At 36.7% G+C, this 27,373-nt stretch overlaps 1 protein-coding gene across 3 annotated transcripts in view; it reads right to left on the reverse strand.

The window, feature by feature from the left end:
• Positions 1–358: 358 nt before the first annotated feature.
• Positions 359–27,373, reverse strand: part of RNF152 (ring finger protein 152) — a 116,193-nt gene continuing 89,178 nt past the window's right edge. For all 3 annotated transcript variants that reach the window (XM_043976741.1, XM_043976742.1, XM_043976740.1), the window contains one exon: positions 359–9,540. In XM_043976741.1, the coding sequence (XP_043832676.1) occupies positions 8,764–9,381 (618 nt within the window). In that variant the 5' untranslated portion in view covers positions 9,382–9,540 and the 3' untranslated portion in view covers positions 359–8,763. The remainder of the gene's footprint in view (positions 9,541–27,373) is intronic.

Genomic DNA, 27,373 nt, shown 5'->3' on the forward strand with positions numbered 1-27,373 from the left:
GCACCACCGCTCATGTGGAGGTGCCCTCGCTAGGACTCCCAACAGGAAGCAGTGCAGAAGACCTTTTGCATCATTTCTAAAAACATCAGTCAGGGCATGGCATACTGTCAAAATTCAAGTCTCAGCAACATGTTTTGCATCTGGACTTTACAAAACCCATAAAGAATGCTTTCTTTGGACTTTCTGGGGGCCACTTGAAAGTCAGATCCACTCTCAAAACCCTTGGCTCAGAAATTATGTTTTGTTTTATTTCCACCCAAGCATACTAACATTTTTAGCATAACTGATGGATAAAAATTCCAGCCGATTTTTCTTCTTTTGGAAAAAAAAATAAAAACTACCAGCCTATTTGAAATCATTTTAAGAATTTTAATCATAACAAATGTTTTAACAGTTGTCATAAAATCAACATTACCACATATACAAAGGACAAGACATCAGTCTGGCATACAAAAATACCATATATTAAAATAGGGATCAGTGGGGGAAAAAAAACCACAGGACTGTCTAAGACACCATCTATGACAGAAAGAGCAAGCAAAGAATGCTTTTAAGACATTCAGATTTATAAACAGCAGCTTCATATCCCCTTTACAAAGTCAATATTTGGCAACATTTGGACAATATTTCTACACAGCCCGGCAGCTCATATATCTGTAGGACTACTTAGCCCTTTAAAGAAAAGCTTCTAAAATAAATTATCCACATTATTGCAAATGAAACATGTCACAGACTTGAGTTAACAGCCTCTGAGCAGTATTAATCTAAGCTATTTGACTGGAATATTATAAGCTAGAGAAGACTAGGGAACCTACAAATGAAGCACTGAATCTCTGAGACTTAGGGTGGAAGTTTGTGTGGCCCTGAACTGAAACCAACTTCACACTTTGCAAATGGCAAATGAGCAAAACATACACAAGTAGTAGTAAGTATATCAAACAAAGGGGTGAAAGAAGAAAAGAGAACCTCCAAAACAGTTAAAAAATAAGTGTTTCCCCAAATCCATTTGCAATTATCTCTTTAAGTCGGCTTATGTATATCCAAAGGAACATGAGATAAGCAGTCCAAGAATGTTGGGGTTGGTCTGTATTTTTCAGTAATAATTTGCTTTGGTCATGTGTCTGAAATTGTCAGGGTATTAGCAACCTAAGGATAGAAAATCTATGCAAGAGGGGCCAATTTCACTCCCTTTTTGATGACGAAAATAACTCAAATCTCAAATCCTCTGTCTTGCTATAGTTAGCACATTCTGAACATGCTGTTCATTTTCAAGTCATTTAAGATCCTGGTTGAAAAAAAAGGGTTGTTGAAAAGAAGCTTGTGTCCTATTTAGTTCTCTGGTGGTTTTTCTGTTTTCCATAACTGAGTTTTACTAGTCATTTTAGAATCTTCCACCTACAACTTTTGATTTAGCCACTGCTACTAGACTGGAATACTTGATTTCCTTCTCAAAGTGTATCTTCCCACACGTTGGCATTTGGTAAACTATATCCCATAGTCAAGCTTTCAGAAAAATCCCACAAAAAAATTTTAAAGCACAACATGAGGGTAGTACCACCATGCTAATTGTTGCCAATAAAAGATAGGACAGATGGCACCAAACTGATCTCATTTAAGAGGCAGAATCTTCTATTCCCTCCATTCTACTCTTTTCCCCACTAATATTATCTACTGCTGATACTTGTGGATCATCTGACTGTAAACTTCGAACCAAAAAGTGAGAGACCCTTTGGAAACAGCCTAGGACACCACGATTGCCCTTGTCCCTGGGGATGTGCTACAAATGATTTTTTTTTTCATGGACCGCTATTTCTATAGCTTATCACGACATATTTCAGGGCAATGACCTACTGGAGAGAGGTTTGGCCAAAGGGGCCTAAGCTCATACCATCCTTAAGAAAATAGAAAACGTAGGGCGGCTAGGTGGCGCAGTGGATAAAGCACTGGCCCTGAATTCAGGAGTACCTGAGTACAAATCCGGCCTCAGACACTTGACACTTACTAGCTGTGTGACCCTGGGCAAGTCACTTAACCCCCATTGCCTCACCAAAAAAAAACAAAAATAGAAAACAAAAAAGTCACACTGTGGCAAACTCAAATGTTTTTCCTGGTATGTTGCAAAGTGATTGCCTGCAAGATATAATAATTAGTAACACTTACAATACCTTTGATTTCAAGAATGCAGTATATTATCCAGAGAGCTCAGGACCCACTTTGTCATCATGATATCTTTTATGTGAAGCCACACAGCAGGACAAGCTCTGGAATGCACTTTTATAAAATGATGGCCTCTATATGGGAGGTAAACTTTAAGAGATCAGTCACACTTCAGGAGCTCAAAAATCATGTGCTGCCAACTTCACTGAAGAACCCCCAAAATAACAAGCCACTTGGGAGGCAGCAGATTAAATCTCAAAAGCAGTTATACTCTGCATCGATCAATGGCTGCCTTGCCAAAAATTAATACAATATGCCCAAAATCTCTACAAACATGTAATAGATGTGTTGTTATTACATGGCCACTCCCTGCAGGAGGTAGAGACACCAATATAGCCCATAATAATTGGCTGATAAATTATCTATACATCCAAACTCACTGAAGTACATATAATCACAACAAGGAAGTACCACATTTCCATCAGAATTTGACACATAATTGGCAGCACATGACTAAAAACTAAAAACTTTTATGCAGATGTAATTTATAGCTTTTACAATACATGGAACTAAGGCATAAACATATATTCTGATGCTTGGCTATGTCAAAAAATTAATTTACACTAATACACTCAGCCAAAATGTTTTGAGATTTTAAAAAAGTATAAGAGCATGATCACCAATGTATAACCTTAAAAATACACATCTTACTTCTTAAAGTAAATAATAAGCCTCCTTTTCCTTTTGTCTTTCAAGTGTGAAATCCTGGTTAGAATAAGGGCACTGATGAAAAGGGCAACCAGTAATCACCTCAATTACAAACAGGTAACTCAAGTGTTGGGCCTCTTTGTTCAGGAGTCAAAGATCAACTGGTTTGTTTCATCTACTTACACATTTCACCTGGTTTATCTATTTACATGTTGTATCTCAGCATTAGTTGTAAGCTTCTAGAGTTTAAAGACTGTTTTGTTCTTGTTTCTGTATTCTTGGCACCTTGAACACAATAGGTGTTTAACAAATGCCATTTTTTGAATTTCATTATTTAAAGCAGGACAAGCTCCAGTCTAAGTGAAATTTACTACCGGAAAGAAAGGATTTAGTAAGAAACGCAAGGTTAGAAGCAACATGGATAAAAGGAATGAGAAAGGAGTGGTGACTTCATAATGAACAGGTGATAATTAACTCTGTTCTTCTATTGTTACTAATAGAAGATAGTCAGTATAAAGTACCCCAAATGAAAATAAACTAAACAGTAATGAAAACAAAACAAATATTTAATGAAGACAGGGGAGGTGGCATTGATCTCTTACTCTCAAAAATGTACTTCTAAATAACATTGTTCATTAGAAGTACCAAGCGTTTATTTAAATAAACTATTCAAGTGAAATGACAAAATAAGACATTTGAGTTCCTAACACTCACTAGTTACATGACTTTAAAGAAAGTGACTTGACTTCTCTGAAACTTCAGTTTCCTCCTCTGTAAATTGACTTGGTTGAGGTTGGATGGGATATTCTTAAAGCTATAAAATCCTGAAATTGGGGCAGCTAGGTGGTGCAGTGGATAGAGCACCGGCCCTGGAGTCAGGAGTACCTGAGTTCAAATCTGGCCTCAGACACTTAACAATTACTAGCTGTGTGACCCTGGGCAAGTCACTTAACCCCAATTGCCTCACTAAAAAAAAAAAAATTTTTTTAATTAAATCCTGAAATTATTTATATATCATTGCTTATATACCTTTGTGAAGCTAATGCCCCACTTAAATATTAACAAAATCAGTACCTCTTCCATACAATTCAAAAGGAAATCAAGAAAGGTAGCCAATTTCTACTAAGCTGACATAGACAAGAGTCTTGTCCTTCTTTTTTGAAAAATGACAAGTCATAGGAAAAATCAACTCAATCCAAAGAAGAAGAAAAAAATAAACCAAATGCTTAGAATTTTCATTACACTTCAGTTAATAACCATTTTTACACAAGAATTATTACTGAGAAATATAATGTAAAGGGAAGTGTGGAAACTATCCTCTTAGGATCCATGAGACCTAGAATTACCCCACTGGGCTGGTCTTCTTGGAGGGATGAATAAAATGACATATGAATCCTTGTCTTCTGATCTAATTATCATCATCCCGGGACCATTTGATTTTGTCCTTTGTTAGTTATATAAGTATTTCTATAGTAAAGTTTTGTTTTGTTTTTGTAAATTAGACAGCTTCTTTAGGAAGAATCAAGTAAATTATGAGAAGGAAGTAAAGGAAGGAATTTAGTGGTAAACCAATGGGAAGTTACAAATACTAAATTCTTTCAGAGAGTAATGAACTATAAACCTGAAAAAAGTCCCCTACTTAGTCCTCTCTTTAAAATGCAAAATAGTATTTCTGTTTCAGTTTGGCATCTGAAAATTTATGTTTACATATGCGTCTACATACAAATATACACAGGAAACCCCAGCACAACCACATCTAGCTGCTAGGTTTTAAAGGATAAGCAAAACAACTAAAGATCTTTTCTATTGAAACATAGCAGGAAATGCTAACTCTTGAATTCTCATACTGAATAGAGTTAAATGCATCTTATTAAAACATCAAGGTGCCTAGAACTGGGGAGAAAGGAGAGAAGTGAGATGAGTAGGTTGTCTTACTCATCCATTCATTAGACATTAATCTGGGGGCCACAAAATTCTGAAACAATTTCACATCATATACCATGCACAGCTTGTAAGCCAAAACATTTCAGAGCCATTGCTTAGTAACAATAGATTTAGCAAAGAGAGATATAGCACATTTGTCTAATAAGCCTTTTATCACACTGTGGCTCAAAAATCCCATGTGTAGAGGCATGATAGACATTCAAAGCTTGTTTTATCATTTGTTGATGCAAACTAACTAATAACCACAGAGGGGACATCAGTGGACTTATCACCCATAAATACTTAATTTTAAGTCCATTGACACCCCCAAGAGGAAAATTAAGTGGAATTTTCAACTACATATTACCCAATCTTTAACAAGGACTAAGGCCTCATAGCTCAGTCTCAAAAGTGCAACTGCATAAATAATGCCAATCCGATTAACCAGCACATTACTACAGCTCCTGCTGTGACCTATGATTTATTAAATCAACCTTAAGTTTAATTTTGTAGTTTTCCATTTTGTTTAGAGAAACCTAAATATCTTACAGTTCTCTAATCAATAGGCATTAGTGTTTTGACACAGAAAATTTTGCCATCACAACTCATGCCTTCTATAATCGGCCCTAATCCACCATTATAAAAAAATATGCTGGGGGGGTTTTGGTTGAAAATTTTACTCTTGAACTGAGTTTTCTTTTGCTAATACTGTATTCAAACTGAGTGAGGTTCACTGATAAAGAACAGACTTCATGCTCTTGATTGTTGAATATTTACAAAACACCTACAGTCCTTTACATATTTAAACATTATGAAAATTACTAGTATGCAATTTTAAAACCCTGCATTTCAGAATCACGTCATTTGACAGTTTTCTTTCAATTCACTTATATATCACCAAATAAACCCTCTTCTGTCTCCCAGAGAGGCCTAAGCTAAAAATAAACACATAAATCTACCTAAACCAAACAAAGAGAACAGTTGGTGAGTAAGTGATATGCATTACCCCTGAAATCAAGATGGTGTCAGCAAAAATCCAGGAGAGCCCACCTATGGAAAAACAGGCAGGTGAATATAAAAATAAGCATGCTCTGCTTCTCTTTTGTTGTGCATTGGAATGAGTAATAAAGACCCGAGTCAGACCTGAGTTCTCTTCCTGGCTTTGTGTGAAATGATTCCACACCTCTCTGGGTCTCAGGTTTCCCAGTTGTAAAATAAGGGGTTGGGAATAAAACATTTCTATGATCCCTACTAGCCCTAACAGTCAATTCTTTTAAGCACATTCAAATCCGTATTTGAAAAATGAGAACTTGTACTGATGTGAAGATCTCTGTGTATGTAAATCTAGTTTTTTACTCAGATGATATGGGGATTAGAAGGGGCAGCTGTGTTGGATATATCATTAAATATCACAGAAGAAGTTCATTCAAATACAGGAGGCTAACATGAATTTCCATAGGCCCCTTAGCATTTTTTAAACATGTGACTATTCACAAATGGAAATGAATATGATACACAAGTACATTAATAACTTCAAGCAGAATCCATTAAAAAATTCAAGATTATTAAGAATTTTTTTAATCTCAATTTTTCAAAGTTGAATAAAGTAGCAAGACCAACAATCTATCACAAACTGAATTAGTTTCACACTGTTTAAGTGCAAAGTCAGAACTAAATTGTTAAGTATCACTTTCCTGAATAATTTTTATTTCAGGGTCTCATACTAAGAAATGCAGAACAACATCCTACTGCAGGTTAAAGTCTAAAATAACCTACTTCACACAAGAAGAGTACTAGATCATATGTTAAACTACAAGGTGGTCCATTTCTACACACTGTACACAAACACATTTAGTCTCTGACATTTACAAAAATGTGGCATAGCTTAAAATAAGAAATATAAGGATCTTTGGAAATGTAACTTTTTTTTAAAAAAAGAAATGCATTTCCCAATTTGCTTATGCAATAGAAACAAGCAAATGGCTAGGTTAGAAATTTAGGTCAGACGTGCATTATAGCATCCTGGGAGAGTATGAAAAATTGACACTAACCCAATAGTATATTATGTTACATAATATGAGTATTCAGCTAATATGATACCTAAATTATTAATACCAAATAATTCCCAGATTATTTGTTGTATAATGCGCAATGATTTATACAATACAGCATTTTAACCTAATTTATTGTTTGTCTTTCCAAATGAATTTCCTAAATATCTCAAGAAAAAGAATTGGACAGATTCAGCAATCCTAATCCGGTATTGTTAAGTAAACATTGACATCAAAGAAGCCACACCAATTTCCCTTAATATCAAATTAACTCCACTGCTTTGTTAAACCTAGTTTTAATGTGCTGAAAGATAATACTTAAGTGACTAAATACCAAAACTGAACTTGTTCCGTAATTTTACAAACTACATTTTCAAATGTGGTTATTAGGGACCTGTCTGTCAGTTTATATTTCTCCTCATTTTCTTTAGTTCAATGGAACTTGAAGAGAGATATTCACAAGTTAAGTCCTATTCATATGGCATCTGATTTACCAAACCCACATAAAATTGTCAAGCCCACAGTTGTGGGTTTTGGGTTGTTTGTTTGGTTTTTTTTGGTAAGAAAAAAATGGCAATGGACAGAGACATATAATTTAATATTAGGTCCTCCTTCATGGGGCCATGCAAGATAATATATGGTGATTTTTTTCATTTCAAACAGGAATGTGAAGCTAAATTAGCTTGCTACTTTTCTCAACATGGACATGCTTTCTTTTGTATTGACATTTATTCCTCTATTTTTGTATCAACAATTTTAAAAAAAATACAATTCCAAATGGATTTGTCATCCTGTCAACATCATCTTCCAAAAAGAAGGATCCTGTGATATGTATTTATCCTTAAGCCCAGATCTGCCATCAACTGAATACACCTCTCACCATTTAATATTCAGAGAAAAAAATGAAAATATCACCTCCAGTTTTTGCCATACCTCCAACCCCAAACTCAAATACATGACAAGAGGATCAAGGTGATAGATGTGCACTTCTTCATAGAAAAGATTCTGTTTTCCCATGATGTAACTTCTTGAAAAACTTTCCTCATGTCCATAAAGGTCTAGAATCCCAAATACTTCCTGAAAGGATTTTAAAACCTGAGGTAAATAAAACACACAGGTGCATGCATGTGCACACACTCATATTTACACTTCTAATTCTTGTTTTGCAAAATGGCTTGAAATGAAAAAAAAGAGATATGCAAATTTTCTGCAGTAATAAATCTTTCTTTCCTATTTGTTTTATTGCTTCCCTGTAGGGTTTTGCACTTTAACAAACATATAACTTTAACTACAGGAAAAGACAAAAGGATAGTGCATGACAAACACATCACACATGAAACACCCCCCCCCAATATTTGTTCTGAAAAAACTATAGTCCGTTGAACATATTTTAATTTAGGTGCAATTCCAAAGGTATAAAAAGGCCTTATCAACTAAATCAAGACTGAGTTCTTGTTTTACAAGTTTCCATCTTGTTTAAAAAAAAAAAAAAGGAAACCAGCATTGCATACCTGTTACATTGATTCTCATGTTTAATTCTACTTCTATACATAGCATTTTGATTTTAATCTACTGCATTTAGAGATCACATCATATATACTTGTACAGTATAACATCTAGGTAGAATATGTTTTAACATGATAAAATCATAAATTACAGTTCATTTAATAAATTATTATGGTGATGCATGCAATCTCCTTCCAAGCTGTGACCATCACTCAGGACAGTTTCCCCTGTATCTTGTTGAGAGGTCCTGCATTCTGCCTTTTGGGTCTATCTTCAGATTATCAAGTGGCTTACCCAGTGCCCAGTGCCCTGCACCAATTGGTCAGTGTTGCCGTATACACCTCACTGTGATCCCATCACCAATACCTTCTCAACCCCTAAGTTGGCACACACATGGCATTTCACTCTGAGGCCCTCCTCAGCCACAGGAGATCACAGTGAAGCGCTTAGAAATGCAAGACATGTTGTGGAGAACAATGCCGAGAAGGAAGACCAGGACGCAGGCCACCAAGATCACAGTGCAAACCCCTGACCAGGTGGAGCTTTTCACCACGCCCCTCCTGTCTTGCTCCTCCTCCACCACGGCATCTTGGGGAATCCCCCCCTGCAGAGGCTGCTGTTCTGTCGGAATTGTCACCACGGTGACAGACTTTTGCTGGCTACCTGGCAACAGGCGGCAGCCAATGTCTCCTGGCAATAATGCTCGCTCCTTGGAGATGGGTAAGGGTAGCATGTAACATCCATTGCTAGGAAGTTTGATGAAGACGGGAGTGTGCTCCGAAGTGTGAGGGATTGCGATCACTGCAAGCACCTCAGGATCGTCAGGGAGTTGGGAGACAGAGAACCCTGGGGGGAGCTTGGTGATACCTCGGCACCAGGGACACCTCAGGTCCTTCTGGCTTGTCCTCATTTGCTGGAGACAAACTGAGCAGCAGGTATGTTTACAGTCTAACAACTTGGGTCTCCGTCTGGGGCTGTAATAATTGAAACAAATCTGACATTCCAGCAAAGAATCTTGAGAAAGGGTCTCCATCATCACTTCAGGGCAGGGAGGGACAGGTTCCTGAACTTGTGGTTTAGTCCACAATCTAAAGCAGGGTGGAGTTCTGCTCAGGATATGCTCTTTTTCTTGGTGTCCTTCCAATGCAGGAAAGTGACCAGGAAGTTCATGGGCATCTATCACACTTGTTCATGCCTGAAGGAAATACAAAACACAAATAAGTTAATTGAAGAAGTCCACCCTAACTCAGGAAAAGAATGGGTGGCTGTGTATATGTTTATACACTCACTATTTCAAAGCACCTGAGAATCCTTTTTTTCATCCAGAAATATAAAATGAGGGATTTATAGCAGCCAGACACCTCCTACACTCAGAAAATCACTAGCTGTCAGGTTATTCTTAACCTTTTCTCCACAAAACCTTCAAGAGCATAAATCTAAATTAGGTCTTGACAATGAGTAAGGATTCTGAAAGTGTTTTTACCCATAAGACTATGGACTTCCCAGGACATATGGAAGGTAATATTAATGAAAGCTGCATGTATATACCAAGGCAATCTTATGCTTCAAATACTTCTCCAAGGAGAATGGGATTAGTTTTTTGTTTTGGTTTTGGTTTTGGTTTTTTGGCAGGGCAATGGGGCTTAAGTGACTTGCCCAAGGTCACACAGCTAGTAAGTGTCAAGTGTCTGAGGCCAGATTTGAACTCAGGAACTCCTGAATCCAGGGCCGGTGCTTTATCCACTGCGCCACCTAGCTGCCCCGAATGGGATTAGTTTTTAAAGAAACAAGCACTTCAATAAGTTCCATTAGGTCCTTTAGCTACCCCAGGGAATTAACACCGCCCCCCCCCCCAAACACACACACACACACACACACACACACACACACACACACACACACACACACACACACACACACCCCTACATTTTTAGAGGAATCTGAATTCCCTTTCCTGTTAGGACAAAGCCTAGGGATATAAAATAATTTGTAACTTTTCCATAGATATTTCCTTAATTCCTTCACCATATAAACTCAACTATATTTTTTATCATTTTTCCCTTGATTCCCTTAACCCTCCAATAATAATAACCTATTTGCTTAGCACTTTGAAGTTTGCAAAACACTTTACATATATCTTATTTAAGCCTCACCACAATCTTGAAGAAGGTACTATTTGCATTATTATCCCCATTTTATAGATGGGAAAACTGACACTCAAAAAAAAGTTAAGTGACTTTTTTGTGCTTCCATGTTTTAAGTTTCTGAGTGTCAGAGGTGGTAGGTGTGCAAAAACTCCTGAGACAATCTTACTCTGACCTCTGTAACCTTGTCACCCCAAGACTGCTTTCAGTCTATCAATCAACCAACAAGAATTTATTAAACACCTATGTGTCAGGTACTGTATCAGGTGACAGGATTACAGAAACAAAACTAAAACAATTCTACCCTCAAGTAGCTTACATTGTATCAAAACATCATGGACATATAAGTTGTGTGTGTGTATACACACACATACACACATATATGTATATATACACATATGTTTATACACGTGTTTCTATATACACATTATCTCTATTTACATTATGTATAATGTAAATACAAAGAAAATTTGGACATGAGGAAGGGACTAGCAACTGGGATGGGGAGGGAGTTAGGACAGATGTGATCTTGAGCTAAGCTTTGAAGAGCTAAGTTGTATGGGAGAATTACACTCAGGGATAGGACAGGAAATAACTTGTGCAAAGGACTAGAGAGTGGAGATGAAAGGTGAGGAATGAAAACAAACAGCTTGAGGGACAGACTTGAGGCAGCAGGGCCAAATGGGGGTTAGGTATAATAGTTCAAACAATGCATAATGATGGCTTCCACTGCGTGACTGACTAGAGAGAAGGGAATGGATGTTTGATTATTTTGTAGAGGTAGACTCAACAGGACTTGGTAACTGGCTGAATAGGAGGGGTAAGGGCAAGTGATGAATCAAATGTAACCCCAAGATTACAAACCAGAATGAGTGGAAGGCACTGAGGTTGCAAACTTGAATGACTAGAAGTATGAAGGCACTTCTCATAAACGGAAATTAGGAAGAGTGATGGACAGGAAGATAATGGCATGTTGGGCAGGTTGAGTTTGAGATGTCTGCAGGACATCTCTAGTGTTGGTGCCTTTCCCTCATTAATACCTCTAATAGATTCTGATCATTTTCAATAACTTTCTAATTTTAGACATACAGCATATGAATAGAATATTCTTTATACAAGTAGCTTACAAGTTCCTTTTAATAATTATGATTCTTGAGAACTCATGGTGAAACTTGCTATCTACCTCCTGACAGAGTGGTGATTGACCAGAGTGAAGGATTGAAACATGTCTTGTCTTGTTTTGTTTTGTTTTGGGACATACATGATCAACATGAAATGTGTTTTGGTTGACTATACATGTCTGTGACATAGATTTTCTTTCTCAATGGGGGGGGGGGCAAAGGTAGGAGGAAAAGAATGTGGATTTTCATTGATTAAAAAAGCAAAACTTAGTCTTAAAATGTAATAACTAATCAAAAGGGATCATCTTTCCCTTCTGCCTGACCATCTCCTTTTTTGAACCATAGTTTTTGACAGTCAAACATTAGTACAGAAGAAGAAAATGTAAGCAATCTTAAAATGCTATTTGCCATTGTAAGCCTAAGCTGTGGTCACCTCTTTATCCTTAGTCTCTTCCCTAGGTGCAAGAGGAAAACTTTTGCCAGGTATCATTAACTCTCTGATCATTATCAACCATTATAAAATGAAAGCCTGTTTGTGTGGTCATTAACAAAACATTCCTACAAGCTTGACATAATTTCTGTTTAAGTGAATTCCATTTTCTGTCTGACATCTATGGTAAAATTAAAGCTGTATTGTCCTGAAAAGCACTTTGGCCCTAGGGTATAGTGATATAGTTAAAAGAGGATTGGGTTTGTATTTGAATCAAGGAGCCTAGATTTGAATCTAGGGATACAACACTTTAGCTATGATGACCATGAACACATCACCAAGACTCTCTAAGACTCAGACTTGGCGGGAGTTTCCTCACATAGGAATACCCCATACCAGTGAAATCACAGGTACAGTATCTAGTATGCATTTACTAAGTATTTTCTAAATTGTTAGGTGTTCAGTTTATTGAAGAATGTCCTAATTAGGAATTATCATCATGTCAATATAGTATCTCTTGAATTTCATTGGCTATAAAAGTGCACTGTCAGGCAATAATCAAAATATATAATTTAGTAGGGAAAGATCCAGTTAGATGAAGCAGCAGGGGCAAGATAGTAAGTACATATTTTATGAATTTGGGAAGGACTTTTCTTTTTTTGTGAGGCAACTGGGGTTAAGTGACTTGCCCAGGGTCACACAGCTAGTAATTGTTAAGTGTCTGAGGCGGGATTTGAACTCAAGTCCTCCTGAATCCAGGGCTGGTGCTCTATCCACTGTGCCACCTAGCTGCCCCAGGACTTTTTTTAATAGCAGAATATTATTTTATTTCTGCAACTGTCCTAGATACCACAATTTTGAGAAGGATTTGGGATGTAAAGGGAAAGGACTGATATATATAAAACATATATATAGCAACTCTTTTTTGTTGTGACAGACTGTAAACCAAAGCTGAGGCTGCAACTGGGTTGTGGATGAACAAATTATCACATATGAATATAATGGAATACTATTGTGCCGTTGGGCAGCTAGGTGGTACTGGCCTGGAGTCAGGAAGACCTGAGTTCAAATCCAGCCTAAGATACTAGCTATATGACCCTGGACAAGTCACTTAACCCTGTTTGCCTCAGTTTCCTCTTCTGTAAAATGAGCTGAAGAAGGAAATTGCAAACCACTCCAGTATCTTTACCAAGATAACCCAAAATGGGGTCATGAGGAGTCAGAAACATTTGAGCATCCTTGGGGTGACAGCCATCGCTAAAACTTCCTTCCACCATGACCACTTTTCCACAGAGGAAACTTGACTTAGTCCATAACCCCTTTATGTTCCAAATTTAAAATTTCATTTTATTACTTCTATCTCCATCCATTTAGCCCAATGCTAACATAATGAACAGTATCCAATGTCCTCTTTTAAGACAGAGGAGAATTAGTGCAGTTCATATTTCCAAGGCTTAACCACTTAAAGTATTTTGACAGCATTATCTCTAATTTATAAATCATTTCATTTTATATTAAACCATGCTGCACTGCATTCCAGTTTATTTTCTAGGGCATAATTAGGGATGATGATGATTAGTTGGGTAAAGAGAAGGGAATTTATGAGCCTATAGACCGAGTCTAATGATGAATCATTCTTTCCCCTTTTCCTCATAAACTAGAAAGTCCTGAGTGAACTTTAGTAGAAAGGGAAAGAAAAGAAGTATCTAAATAGGTTAGAAGATTCTCATATGTAATTTCAATTATGGCACAGGAAAGGAAATTTTTATGAGTTGTGAATTGCTTTGAGAAAACTATTTTGGCTTTGTTTTACTAATATGTAAAGGATACAGTATTCAATATTTTACTAACATGTAAAGGATACAGTATTCAAATCTTGAATAAATAGGAATGAGTATTTTTACAAATAGTATTCATTTTCATAGTATTAGATTTCATTCTCATAGAATGAGATTTAAGTGTTTATTATATAAATGTGCATAGGTAGATACATATATGCAGGTGATATATATATGTATATACATACATGCATATATAAATATACATAAAAACTTTATAGATCTTCAAATGCTAGCTATCATCTTTACATAGGAAGGTAAGTGGAACAATCTAGCCTCACACACTGACCAGCAATATAACCTTTGGCAAGTCAAGTAATTTCCACCTGCCTCAGTTTCCTCATTTGCAAAACAGGAATCATAAAAGTATCTACCTTGATGTTGTAAGGATAAAAAGGGAATAATGTGAACATAATATTTGCAAAGTATTTTGCAAACCTTAAAGCATTATATAAATGCTAGCTACTCTAATGATTATAATAACCTATAAAGGCTTGAGACAATGTCAAAACTTGAAAGATCAGAGCAAATGTATACCTTGATTTTGGAATTGACATCTTGTTTTTTGTGGATTTGAAAAAACAAAATCTGCCACACAAAAAAAAAGACTGGCCATGTATTAAAAAAAATGTGGGACGTCGAGGGAACATTTCAATGTTTTTATTTTATTTTTCCAAAAAGGAAAATTTCTTCTGAGTATTTTTATAAATAACATAATTTTAAACCTCTTCGGAGAGAAATACTGTATAACACTTTTCATGAAACTTGTCAATGGTGATAGGATAAATGTACCCTACCTTAAGCTTATAATTAACAATAGTTTTTTGAAGTCCCATCTTGGGAACATCTGACTAGAAAGAGACAGACTAAGTCACCCAGAAAAATGAGGAAGTTAGCCTGGATGACCACTTGCAGCTCTAAATTTATAGTAATGGCAATTTTGTTCATAATAATGACTCATCTTGAACCAGTTTGGGCATTTCATATTGATTATATCTTGAATAATCATGAACTATTTTAATTAATGGTTCTGTATGATGCCCTTTACTTTATTTCTGCCATCTTTTTTTTTTTTGGTGGGGCAATGAGGCTTAAGTGACTTGCCCAAGGTCACATAGCTAGTAAGTGTCAAGTGTCTGAGGTCACATTTGAACTCAAATCCTCCTGAATCCAAGGCTGGTGCTTTATCCACTGTGCCATCTAGTTGCCTGATGCCCTTTGCTTTAATGGCTGTGTTCATTCTAGCTACTTCTATCTTTGGAGAAAGGCAGAGAAGAAATCATGGCATTTCTCTTTTTTGCTTGAATTTTATGATTTATCTTTAGAACACTGGTCATATTAAACAACGCTACAGGAAAGTATTATAAATATTTAAGAGCAATTGTATAAAGTAATTAGAATTCTATATACCTTAGTATTTCAGTAAATAAAAACTACTTAGTTACATTAGATCTTAGGAAACCTACTATACCCTAATTAGGAATACCAATAGACATGACCTGAGTGGTAACAGATGTCCTGATGGCTATTGTGTCATCTTGTCCATATATAAGTCCAGGAAAGCTATTTATTTTCTTTTCTTTTTTTTTTGTGAGGCAATTGGGGTTAAGTGACTTTCCCAGGGTCACACAGCTAGTAAGTGTTAAGTGTCTGAGGCCACATTTGAACTCAGGTCCTCCTGAATCCAGGGCTGGTGCTCTATCCACTGAACCACCTAGCTGCCCCCAAGAAAGCTATTTCTAAACTCAATTTTTGACAGTTTATGTCAACTTATTTTATAGTCCAATATTATTTTAAATTTCTTTCATTGGAAAATAGTGGTTTTCATGACCAATAAAGCTAAAACCCCACTGAGAATTCCTCATAAGTATTTCTTCATAGGCTCTCCAAATGATTCCTGTTCTTTCCTCCTTGGTAACTGATTAGGTGTAGGGTAACAGAGTGAAGAGTCAAAGATGATTCTGAGGTTGTAAAAATCTCTATCTCTCACATCTGTCCCCTGACAAAGACACTACTTCAAGCCCTCATCATCTCTCTTGCTTGGACTGTTGCAATAGCTCAAACTTGGTCACCTGATTCAATTCTTGTTCATTTCTAATCCATCCTCCACCCAATTGCCAAAGTGATCTCTCTTTTCGGCATGTTTTGAAAGGAAAGAAGGAAGAAAAGAAGGAAGAAAGGAAAGAAGGAAGGGGAAAAAAAGAGAAAGAAGTTGTTGTTAGTCATTTCAGTCATGTCCAATTCTTCGTGACCTCATTTGGAATTTCCTTGGCAAAGATACTGAAGTAGTTTGCCATTTCCTTCTCCAGCTCATTTTACAGATGAGGAAACTGAGGCAAAGAGGGTTAAGTGACTTGCCCAGGATCACACAGCTAGTAAGTGTCTAAGGCCATATTTGAACTCTGATCTTCCTGACTCCAGGCCTCACACTCTTTGCACACTGCTCCATCTAATAGCCTAGATAGATGTATGTTTATATTTACACACACACACACACACACACACAATACAGTAGTACATTCATATAATTTATAAACAAGAAAATGCATACATTAGAGAAGTAACCTCCAAATTTTTTCAATGATAGGAGTGTGTGATACAAAAAGTTTGGTAACATGAGGACCTAGCACAAGTGCTTAATAAATGCTAGTTCCTAATCATTGCACCTGAGCCTAAAGAGAAGACTATGGGGAAAATTGGGCTCTCTTCAGGTATTTGAAGGACTATCACATGGAAGAGGGAAGGGACTCATTCTGGTTTGGCTTCAGAAGGTATAACTAGGAGCATAACTAAGTAGAAGCAACAAATATCAGCTTGAAGGAAGGAAAACTTCTCCCAAAAAGAGAAGTCCTCAGAAGTGGAATGGGTTGGCTACCTTTAGAGGTCATGTGTCCCTCTCTCTGAAGGAGCTGAAGAAGAAACTGAACGCCGACTTGCTAGGGATGTGGTGGGGCTGGGGTGAGAAAGGGATGAAGAGGTCCTGTTAGGTATAAATTATACTAAATGGCTTCTGAGTCTCTTCTAACTCTCAGAGTCTATAAATACTTGTTCTGTGAAATAATCTGCAAGAGAGCAAGAAAAAAATAGTTTGAAACACTGGTGCCACATTAGGTGTTGGGAAAACAAAGAAGAATTGCAATCCCTGCCTTGAATGGGGTTACATTGTGAAGTAGGGATGGGAGGGTGCAATACAATACACACATGTAGGTAAGTTGAATACAACCTAGGGAATCATGAAAGCAAATGAGGGGAGATCAAGAGAAAGTGTCTTATGAACATCTGGAGGGAGGAATGAGGTAGTGCCTAAGCTGAGACTTCAAATATAAAGCTTCTGAAAGGCAAAACTGAAGAAGGAATACATCCTCAGGTACAAGGAAGCTACAAATTCTTAGAAATAGAGGATGGCTTGTAGAGCTTAAGAAGCAACTAAAAGTCTATTCGGCTAAAACACAAGAGTTCATGATGAGGAGCAATGTAAAATAAAGTTGGAAAGGTAATTGAGAGGCAAGACTCTGGAGGGTCTTAAATGCCATGAAATGGATGTTGTCTTTTACCTTGGCAACAATGGAGATGTACTGAAGGTTTGTGAGCAGCAAAGAGAGAGGGTCTGACTTGGGCCTTTGGGAGGCTCCTATGGCAAGTGTGCAAAAAATAGAAGTCTCAGACTGGCATCTGGGAGACCAGGCAGAAGACCAGCTGAGAGGTGATAAAGATGGTGGCCATATGGATCAGAAAGAAGGACAGATTTCAGAGACAAGCTGGAGTTAGGATAGGAGATTTGGTAAGTGAATGGAAGCAATTGGGAAGAGAGGAGCTTTCAAACTTGGGTGTTGGAAGGATGCTAATTACTCTCAACAAAAATAGAAAAGTTGGGGAAAGGGAGGGTTTGGGGGGAAAAGAAGATGAGTTCTAATGGACCTGAAAGCTAGTGAGTCATCAAAGTAGAAATCTTTCTACATAACTGCTTCTGGCTTAATAAATGTGTCAAGTAAGAATTAAGAGTCACAGAAGAAGTAGCCATCACTGAAAGAGTACAGAACTTAAGAGTCAAGAGGCTGTGGGTTCAAATCCTGGCTTTTCTGAATCTAAGTGCTGGAAGAGACCTCACAAAGTAATGAAGTCTATCTTATACCTGAACAAGAATACCCAACCACTTACCCAACAAGTAGTATCCTGGTTTTTGCTTAAAAACCTCTAGACAAAGGGAACCTACTGCTTCCCAAGGCAACCTTTTCCATTTTGATAACAGCTTTAATTGTTAAGAAGTGTTTTCTTACATAAAGAAATCTTTCTCTTTGGAAATTCCACCCCTTTTCTCAGTGACCTTAAGTAATAATAAGTCAATAAGCTTATCTGGACTTCCTTTTCCTCATTTATAAAAGGAGGTGGTTGGACTAGGAGATTACTAAAGCCCCTTAAGCTTTTCATCTTGTATTTAAATTCTACTTAAAAAAAAGAAAAAGAAGTTCTTTGCTGTTTTCAGTTAATATCCTTCCTGAATTGACCTCTACTACCTAAATTCATGGTCAGAAGCTGAAAGTACTCCAGATCATCTTAAAGAATGAAGGTCTATGAGGCTGAAAAAGCTGTCTGACAGGAGGGCAATGTTGACTTTGACATTAATCAGGGACATTGTTTTATTTTTAGTTTGTTCTGATTACCCGGTGACAGTCAAAAAAAAAAAAGTTGGTAACAGTCAGAAAAGAAGGGAGTAGCTAGCTACAAAAGACTGCCAGGGGATCCCAAAGGTTCTCTGGGGAAAAGGAGGTAATGAAAGATGCAATCAGGTGGACAGACAAGTGCCCCTGGAACATTGATTAATTTCCTAGACTGGCAGAACTTTGAGTAAAGCCGAAGGCATTGGAGAGGCTAAAACTAACGCAGGTAAAGCAAGAAATTAAAAAGTAAACTCAGACTATGAGTATCTGCCAGAGAAAATTAAAGAACCCCAAAGATTAAAATGGGATGTGAAGCGACAAGAGTACAACTCAATGGAAAAGCAACACAGAAGGAATTCCCTCTTCAATTCTGAATAAACAATAAACATATCATCATGGAATGTCAGAACCTTAGAAATTACATAATCTAACCCCCTCGTTTTTCATTAGGACATGGAAGATCAAAGAGGTTAAGTGATTTCTTCATAGTCACAAGCTAGTTAGCAACAAGAGGAGAACTTGAACCCAGGTCTCCAGATTTCTTGCCCAGTACCCCTTCTACCATACCTCAATGTCAGGGAGAAATCCCCAAGACCACAGGAAAAGTCTGAATGAGAACAATAGGAAGTCCTATCCTAATGCTATGCGGATGGCATTCTTCAGACTAGAAAACCATTTCTGAATAGTTTCAGGATATGTTTGTAAATCTTACAAAAGGAAAATGAGCTGAGGAAGAATAAGGTGAGAAATGTTCCTTTCCCAGCTCATATGCCACAATATTCCCAGTTAGAAATGCTCTCATGAAAACAAAATGATGCTCAAGATGGTAACAAAATGATCAGTTTTTCAAAAATGGAAGTCAAGTGTACTCCAAGAGACAGGATGAAAACATAACCGAGGGTCCTTTTGAGAATGTGGATCCTGTGGGCTGTTCTCCTCACCAAAGCTGTCCAGGAGCTGTCATATATCAGCCCTCATTGGAGAAAGATATCTATGGGCTACATCCCTCTGGGATTCTTTGATACCACCTATGAGTTCCCCTAGTATCTACATGCCACAGACTATGCTAAAGTTTGCAGACCTCTGCTTTATAAAATGGCCCTGCTAATGAATGCCATATTTGTCTTTTGAGGACTGACCTAGTTAAGTTATAAGAGGCTCATCATCAGAAAACCAGCTACTACTTGATGAATTTCTTCAGAAATTCTCATGAATTATGATTGTGATCCTCATTGGTAGATAATGAGGGCCCACACTGATAAAGTCACAGATCCCTGAATGACATTGATTCAATTCATTTTGGGGGGGTGGGGCAATGAGGGTTAAGTGACTTGCCCAGGGTTGCACAGCTAGTAAGTGTCAAGTGTCTAAGGCCAGATTTGAACTCAGGTCCTCCTGAATGCAGGGCCAGTGTTTTATCCATTGTGCCCTGTAGCTGCCCCCATTGATTCAATTCAACAGCATTTTTTGAGTATAAAACATGCTGTCACAGAGAAAATTTTATAGGATTTCTTTTTTAGCAAGGAAGGTACAATGTAAAAACTCTTCAAATATATTAAGCATTCTTTGAAAGCTCTGAAGAAGCACACAGAATCACTGATGAAGAACCCTGTATTAATTGGAAATACCCTAAGGCTAGAAAGGAGTTTCAGAGAAGGAAAGACTTTCTTCAGAAGGAAGCTAATGGCTTTTAAAATTTTTTTAATTTAATTTAATTTAATTTTCAGGTCTGAATTGTCTCCTTCCAACCTCCCCCTATTGAGAAAGCAAGAAGAACAAAAGCCATTACAAGCAAAACAAGAGGAAACATCTTTTGAAACACCTTCAAATTAACTGTGGAAAAATTGTTATTGCTCTACCTCCATACCAGCCACCTTCCCCCTGCATGGAAAGCCCTCATCTTTACCCCTTTCCAACTCCCCTTTTATGTGTTTTCTTTATTAGAAATTGAACTTCTTGAGAGTAGAGGCTATCTTACTTCCTTATTTTTGTATATCCAGTACTTACCAACAGTGCCTGACACATAGAATGCACTTAATAAATGTTTTATTTAACTATTACAAACTCAGTAATTACCTCAACAAATACAGAATTTGGAGGAGTTTTCTGATATCTTTCAAATTAGTTTATGTAAAGGTCACTTCTATGTCCTATATTCCCTTTGATCACTCAGTATCTGTTGCTTGACTTAGCCTGTTCTCTGTGGACACCAGATGAATCATCTCAAAAGCTAGGTCTCATCCTTAATAACATTTCAAAGAGATTCCTAAAGGCATTGCAACTAAAAATGACTATCATTTTAGGTCAGCTGTCAATCTGGTTATCACTTTACTCTTTCTTACTTTTTACTTTCTACTGTAGTAATTCAACCAGTGTTGGTTTTTCCATTTGGACGTATGCAAGCAATATGGGAAAGAAAGTGAAGCCTCGAAAAACTAGAAAATTAAAAGTGTTAAAAACAGAAAATCATTCATAATTTAGGTACTTTTCTTAACAGCTTCATGTCTGAGACTATTATTCTGAAAATTTCCCTCTTGAATGAAAGTGAAATTAGAAAGCATTTTCCTTTAGTTTACAAGGTACTTTTCCCGATTCCTTGTTCCATGGAAAACCAAACTTTAAAAAAAAAAATTCATGTAAATTGCTATGACCATAGACCCCTAGGAAGCTCTTTCCATTTTAGTAAAATGCCAACATGGCAAAAGTACCAAAAATACATTATTCCAATGGAATACAAAGAACAACAGATTTGAAAGAAAACCCAATTCTACTATATGTCCTTGGGCATCTCATGGCACTTCCCTGAGCTTCAGTTTCCTTGTCTCCAAAATAAGGATAATTAATACCCTACTTAGGACACAGACCTATTTTGAAAATCACGTGAAATAAAGTATGAGAAAAAGCTTTGTAACCATAATTTATCAAAAAAATATATAAAACTATAATCATGATTAGCAAACACCCGACTTTTAGGTTCAACACACTTCCTAGAGTCCCACATTACAAATACTATAGTTATTAAGGCTACCTTTCTCATATTTCCTTTTACAGAAATCTCACTGCAAAGTTTCTTATGTGGGGTGTAAATGTATGGGGGGAAGCAGGGGGTGGAGGTAGGAAACTGTAATAAAATATCAAGAAAAATATTTGTTTATTTTTTACTTTTGGAGAAATGTGATAGGGAAGGCAATGGCTGGGAGATATGAGTATAGATTAAGAATAACTTTTATATAGTATTTTAGGGTTTGAAAAATGTTCCAAATATTATCTCATTTGATGCTCACAACAACACTGTGAAGTAGGAGCTATTATTATCTTCATTTTGGCTGATGAGAAAACTGAGGCTAAGAGAAGTGAAATGATTTGCCCAGAATCACACAGATAATTAATAAGACTCTGAGTATCTACCTGGATTTGAACTCAAAAGTTCTCCTGACTCCAAGTTCACTGACTACTGGGCAACTATATATTAGGCACTATAGAATGAAATGAAGTTTTAGAGTCTACTCAACTGTCGGGGTACAGATACAACATATTAAAATCAAAGCTTTAAAGAACCAGCAGTTGAGTACCCAATAATAGTAATAGTTTTATGAGATGTTTGCTGTTATGATGAAATTAGGTAAAGAGTTGGTCTTAGAGATTATTCTCTGACTCTCTTAATATTGTAGGCTTGAACTTGAACTGCAATTTTTATTTTAAATTGAGATAAATGTTGGAACACTCCTTTGTCATTGCTTTATAATTTGATTTATACTGAGGTAGCTTTCAGCAAGGGTATATTAAAGCTCAATGAAACAACAGTTCTTAAGCTTGGGAGGGCCAGATGTTTCCATTAATAGAGCTTGCAGGAAAAAAAATATATATATAGCTGGTCACAAATTTTGAAGGTTATTAAAAAGACACACACTATATATACCATGAACAATGCTCAGTTGCTCAGAGAAGAGGGTAAAGTCAATGAAACAAAATTTAAAGGAAAATACTTGTAAGCAGTTCTAGAACTATCCTTCTAAGAATGCCAGCTAACATACCGGTGTTCATTAAAATAGAAGAGATAGTATTACCTGCTTCTGTATCCAAATATTGAAAAACAGTTACAAAATCAAAACAAGGAAATCCGATGTTTTAGTCATCCTTCCCTGTTTATGTTTAAAAACTGTTCTAGTCATTTCCCCTCCTACCCTCAGCCCTACAAGCACACCTTTAAAACTTGCCTTATGCTTTATTTTAATAGTTATGTAATAAAAGGGAACATTCAACCCATTAAGAAATCTAAAAAAAAAAAACCTGTGTATATAAAGCTCTTGCTTTTAAATTTTTAGAACGAAATCAATTAGACTGCTTACATGGAAGAAATATGGTACGGACAGATTGTTCTTCCCCTCTTTCACTAGCCATATTCACTGTCCTACCATTTTCCCAAAGGGCCATTTTATTAAAAAAAAAAAAAAACTACAAACAATTTTAGTACTAAATATCTAGGCAGCTGGATAGAGTCAGGAAGATCTGAGTTCAAATGCTGCCTCAGTCACTTACAGGGTGTGTGACCTGAGTAAATCACTTTACCTCTATTTGCTTCAGGTTTATCATCTGTAAAACGAGGGTAATAAAAGCACCTACCTCCCAGTGTTGTTTTGAAGATAAAATGAGATAATATTTGTAAAGCATTCTGCAAACCTTAAAGCACCATATAAATGCTAGTTATTGTGCTATAAGCCCAAATATATCATTATATAGGAATTTTAAGTTTTAGCATGGGACCATTCTTTTTTTTTTTTAATTGAAATAGTTACCATTTACTGAGCACTTGATTTATGCTGCCTCATTTGATCCTTATAAGAACACTGGGAGAGATAGGTTCTTTTATTATTCCCATTTTATAGATAAGGAAAGTATAGGTTAGAAAGATTTCACAGAACTAATAAGTGTCAGATCTTCCTAACTCCAATTACATTGCTTTGGCAGCTGTATCACACTGTTTTATGCATTCATGCAGCCTTTTTCAAGAGAAAAAAAAAAAAGTCATTTCTATTGGAATCTCAGCTTCTCCACTTCCTAGCACAGAGAACTTGAAAGACACTTTAACCACCTGTGTCTCAATTTCCTCATTTGTAAAATGTGTGGGCGGTACACAGTGCTTATACTAAACCAGGGGTTCTTAACTCTGGGTTAAAACAGCCTCCAGGCACAGCTAGGTGGCTCAGTGGAAAGAGCACCCGCCCTGGATTAAAGAGGACCTAAATTCAAATCTGACCTCAGACACTAGCTATGTGACCCTGGGCAAGTCACTTAACCCTCATAGCCCCACCCCCCACCTCCACAAATCCTCCAGTTACTTTTAGTAATAGTCTGATAAATGTATTTCAATATAAATGGTTTCTTTTGTGATCCTATGAATTTTACTTTATTAATTTAAAGGCATTATTCTAAGAGAAGTCCATGGGACTTCCAGCATTCCAGGATTTCTGAACCTTTTTTGTGTCATGAACTTGTAGGCCAAATGATCTCTGTGGTCCATTCCAGTTTAGGGTTGTGATGCTGAGAAATAGAGTGTAATAGGTCATATATTATCTCCAGTCAATTTCTTCAAAAAAGTAAAAAAAAAAAAATCTCAGTGACAAGGGTAAATTAACTGCTGCCAAGAAATTCTGACTATGCAACTAACCTGCATAATATCCCTCAATAATGCCAATCATAATAAATTCCAAACACAAGAAAAATCATTGAAGACATGTCTGCTGATAAGGTTTAAATAACATTTTTATCAATGACTCTTCATTTCCCACCAGGTTCCTCACCTCTACACCTGTCCAATGAAGCCCAGGAATCGCTTCATCCTGGAAGATCACTTCTGTCTGGCCTGGGGGTCCCTCCCTCTAATTGGAGGTGGGGGGGCACCTCCCAGAACTTCCATTTTTGGAGAAAGCCCAGTCTAGCCATCTCTTCATTTCCCACCTGGCTTCCCTCCTCTGGATCTCTCCAATATGCTCCCATGACCTTTCATCTACTCTTCCCTTTTCCTTTTCAATTACCTTTAATGTATAGTCTTCCTCATGCCTTTCTTGTTGCTTGAATTTGTATTCCCAGGGCTTAGGACAGCACTTGGCACATGGTAAGTACTTGGTAAACGTCTGTTGACTAACTGGAAGGAGTCATTTAAATACCTAATGCACCAAAAAATATTAAAATCATAACACTAACAGTAGTAGCTTATTCTATAGGTGTAGAAATACTTTCTCTGTGAGAATAGAGAAGCCATTTTTGGATCTGAAGAAATGAGAAAGTTTGTTCCTTTTCCAATTAATGAACAAACAGAAAAAGAGAATATTTTTAAAATACCACATCTTGTTTCAATGACCCTTCTCAATACAGTATGACCAAAAAAATCACCTAAATATATCTATGAATCCTACTGTTTACTTCAAAACTGGTTCACCTCTCAATGACTTTGCACATTTCTATTTAGTCTTAGAGGTAAAACAATCAAAACATCATTATTTTCTGCCATATCTACAGAAGTGGTTCTTTTAAAATAGAAATAAATCACTGCTTTTAAAAGTAAATCACTGCTTTAAAAGTAAAGTGTGTACCTTTTATACCAAGGGAATGGAAAGTATGTCTTTTAGATATGAATACCTGTATTGAAGGTTTAAAAATTATCAAATGTTTATTAAGAATTTTTGCATGCAGAATATTTTGCTAGATCTTGGAAGATATACATTGTTTAGCTAAGACAGCCTCTGGCCTCCAGGAGTTTATAGTCCTGTACTAAGGTCATTAAAAAATGACAATGTAATGTGCCTTTTTTTAATTGAAAAAATAAATTTGAATCTTCCTCTCTTGATTTAAATCAAAGGTATCTTTGCTTCATTCCATGTTATATAATGCCAGGGGGGAAAAAAAAACCCACAGCTTGATTTCACTCAGAAAATATTATTTGTGACATTAAAATGACATTTTTGTGCCTGTTAATCTTTGTTACTAAATATATATTTTTTCTTTTTGTTGGTCCTCTCTGACCTTAGTATGCTACCTCTAATAAATCTGTACCTGGTTAGTTCATTATTTCTCACTATATAATAATTAGACAAGTACATAAACAAAGTCCATCATAAGTCCTAACGAAGCATGCCAGTGAAATAATAGAATTCTCTCTCTTACCCAAATTCTAGTGCTGCTACCAAAGCTCATAGCTCTTCCAACAGCAAAAATAAGTGAATCCTTGGTTTTTGGCATATTCAGCTATTTTACTTAGGAAGGTAACTACCACAGTAATTGAGAAGCAGCATAATGGAAGAAAGACCAATGACTTGGAGTCAGATAGCCCAGGGTTCAAATCCTATCTCTGACATTCACTTTCCTGAGCAAGTCATTTAACACTCTCAAGTCTTCACTTCCTGATCTGTAAAATGGGGTTAATAATAATTACAGAACTATTGCAGGAATTAAATAAATTAATGCAAAGACAAAGTACTTTTGTAAACGTTTATGTACTAGGGGCAGCTAGGTGGTGCAGTAGATAGAGCACTGGCCCTGGATTCAGGAGGACCTGAGTTCAAATCTGACCTCAGCCACTTGACACTTACTAGCTGTGTGACCCTGGACAAGTCACTTAACCCTCATTGCCCTGCAAAAAAAAAAGAAAAAGAAAAAAGAAAAAAACCTTTATGTACTAAATAAATATTATTAGTAAGCTCCAAATTATAAACCTAATTGAAACCAATCACTGATATAGAGGTCAGTAGGTGAATGTATAGCAATCTAAATTTGTTTAATAAGATGGCCAGTCTGTTACAGTAACTAATAATTTCAGGTTAATAACCTCAGAAAATAGGGTCAATTCTAACTTGCTGGGGGCTGTGGGGGGCAGTTTGCAAAGAATAGTAATATAGCACAAAGCAGCTTCAAATATAAGCTGATTTTAAGTACATGAGCTGCAAATCTAATTCCAAACTTACATCAGGAAACAATGCCCTTCCAATGATAGTTTTAATTGTGGTCACCCTGCTCTGTTTTCCAATGTCATGAAAGTTCAGAGAGGCCATACAGCACTGAAGACACATACCAAAACACGATTGAAAACATGACTTCCTGGGGAAATGATAGGAGAAACAACAGCACTAGCCAAAGAGTCCTGGACAACTGTCACCTGCTGTTCTCTTTTCTATTTGTTTTCTTTAGCTGTTGAGAATGACAATAAGAGAGCATAGGGACCAAGGAAACTAGGTGGTTTTTTAAAATGTCATCTCCCCCAGAAACTGGATTATGGTAAGAAGATAAAGGGATAGAAATATCCTGCCAACTACTGGAAGAGCTTTTGCTTTCTATCCCTCATTCTAGAGGGTAAGGATGAGTCACCCCATTTACCTCTTTCGTAACCCATTAGTTATCTTAATGATACTGCACAGTGTGCCTACTGGTTTTGTCTTCCCCAGGGAAGCAGGTAACACACCACAGGAAGAACTGGGAATGTAAACAAACATAAAAGGCTAAAAAGTAAACATGATACTAACATACAGCTGCCGTGTGCCAAGCGTCCTTAGCTTGCCATCAAAAAAAAAAAAGGACATGTTCTGTAGCTAAAGCTACACAATGGAAAACCTTCCATATGAAGATGGGGGAGAAAAGAAGGCATATATTTCCCTATTATTCTTTTTAAATAAAAAACAATAGTCACTTATTTCTGATAACCTCTCTATAGCTGTTCCAAAGCAGGGCAGTTAACCTTTCCTCATTTCCATGACTACAGAGCAACACCTAAATTCAGCCACCTCCTTTGCAAATCCATGGTATTTGTTGGAAAGGGAAAAGATCAAGAGAAATTGAATGGATTA

Source organism: Dromiciops gliroides, chromosome 1, assembly GCF_019393635.1.
Source record: "Dromiciops gliroides isolate mDroGli1 chromosome 1, mDroGli1.pri, whole genome shotgun sequence".
NCBI lineage: Eukaryota > Metazoa > Chordata > Mammalia > Microbiotheria > Microbiotheriidae > Dromiciops > Dromiciops gliroides.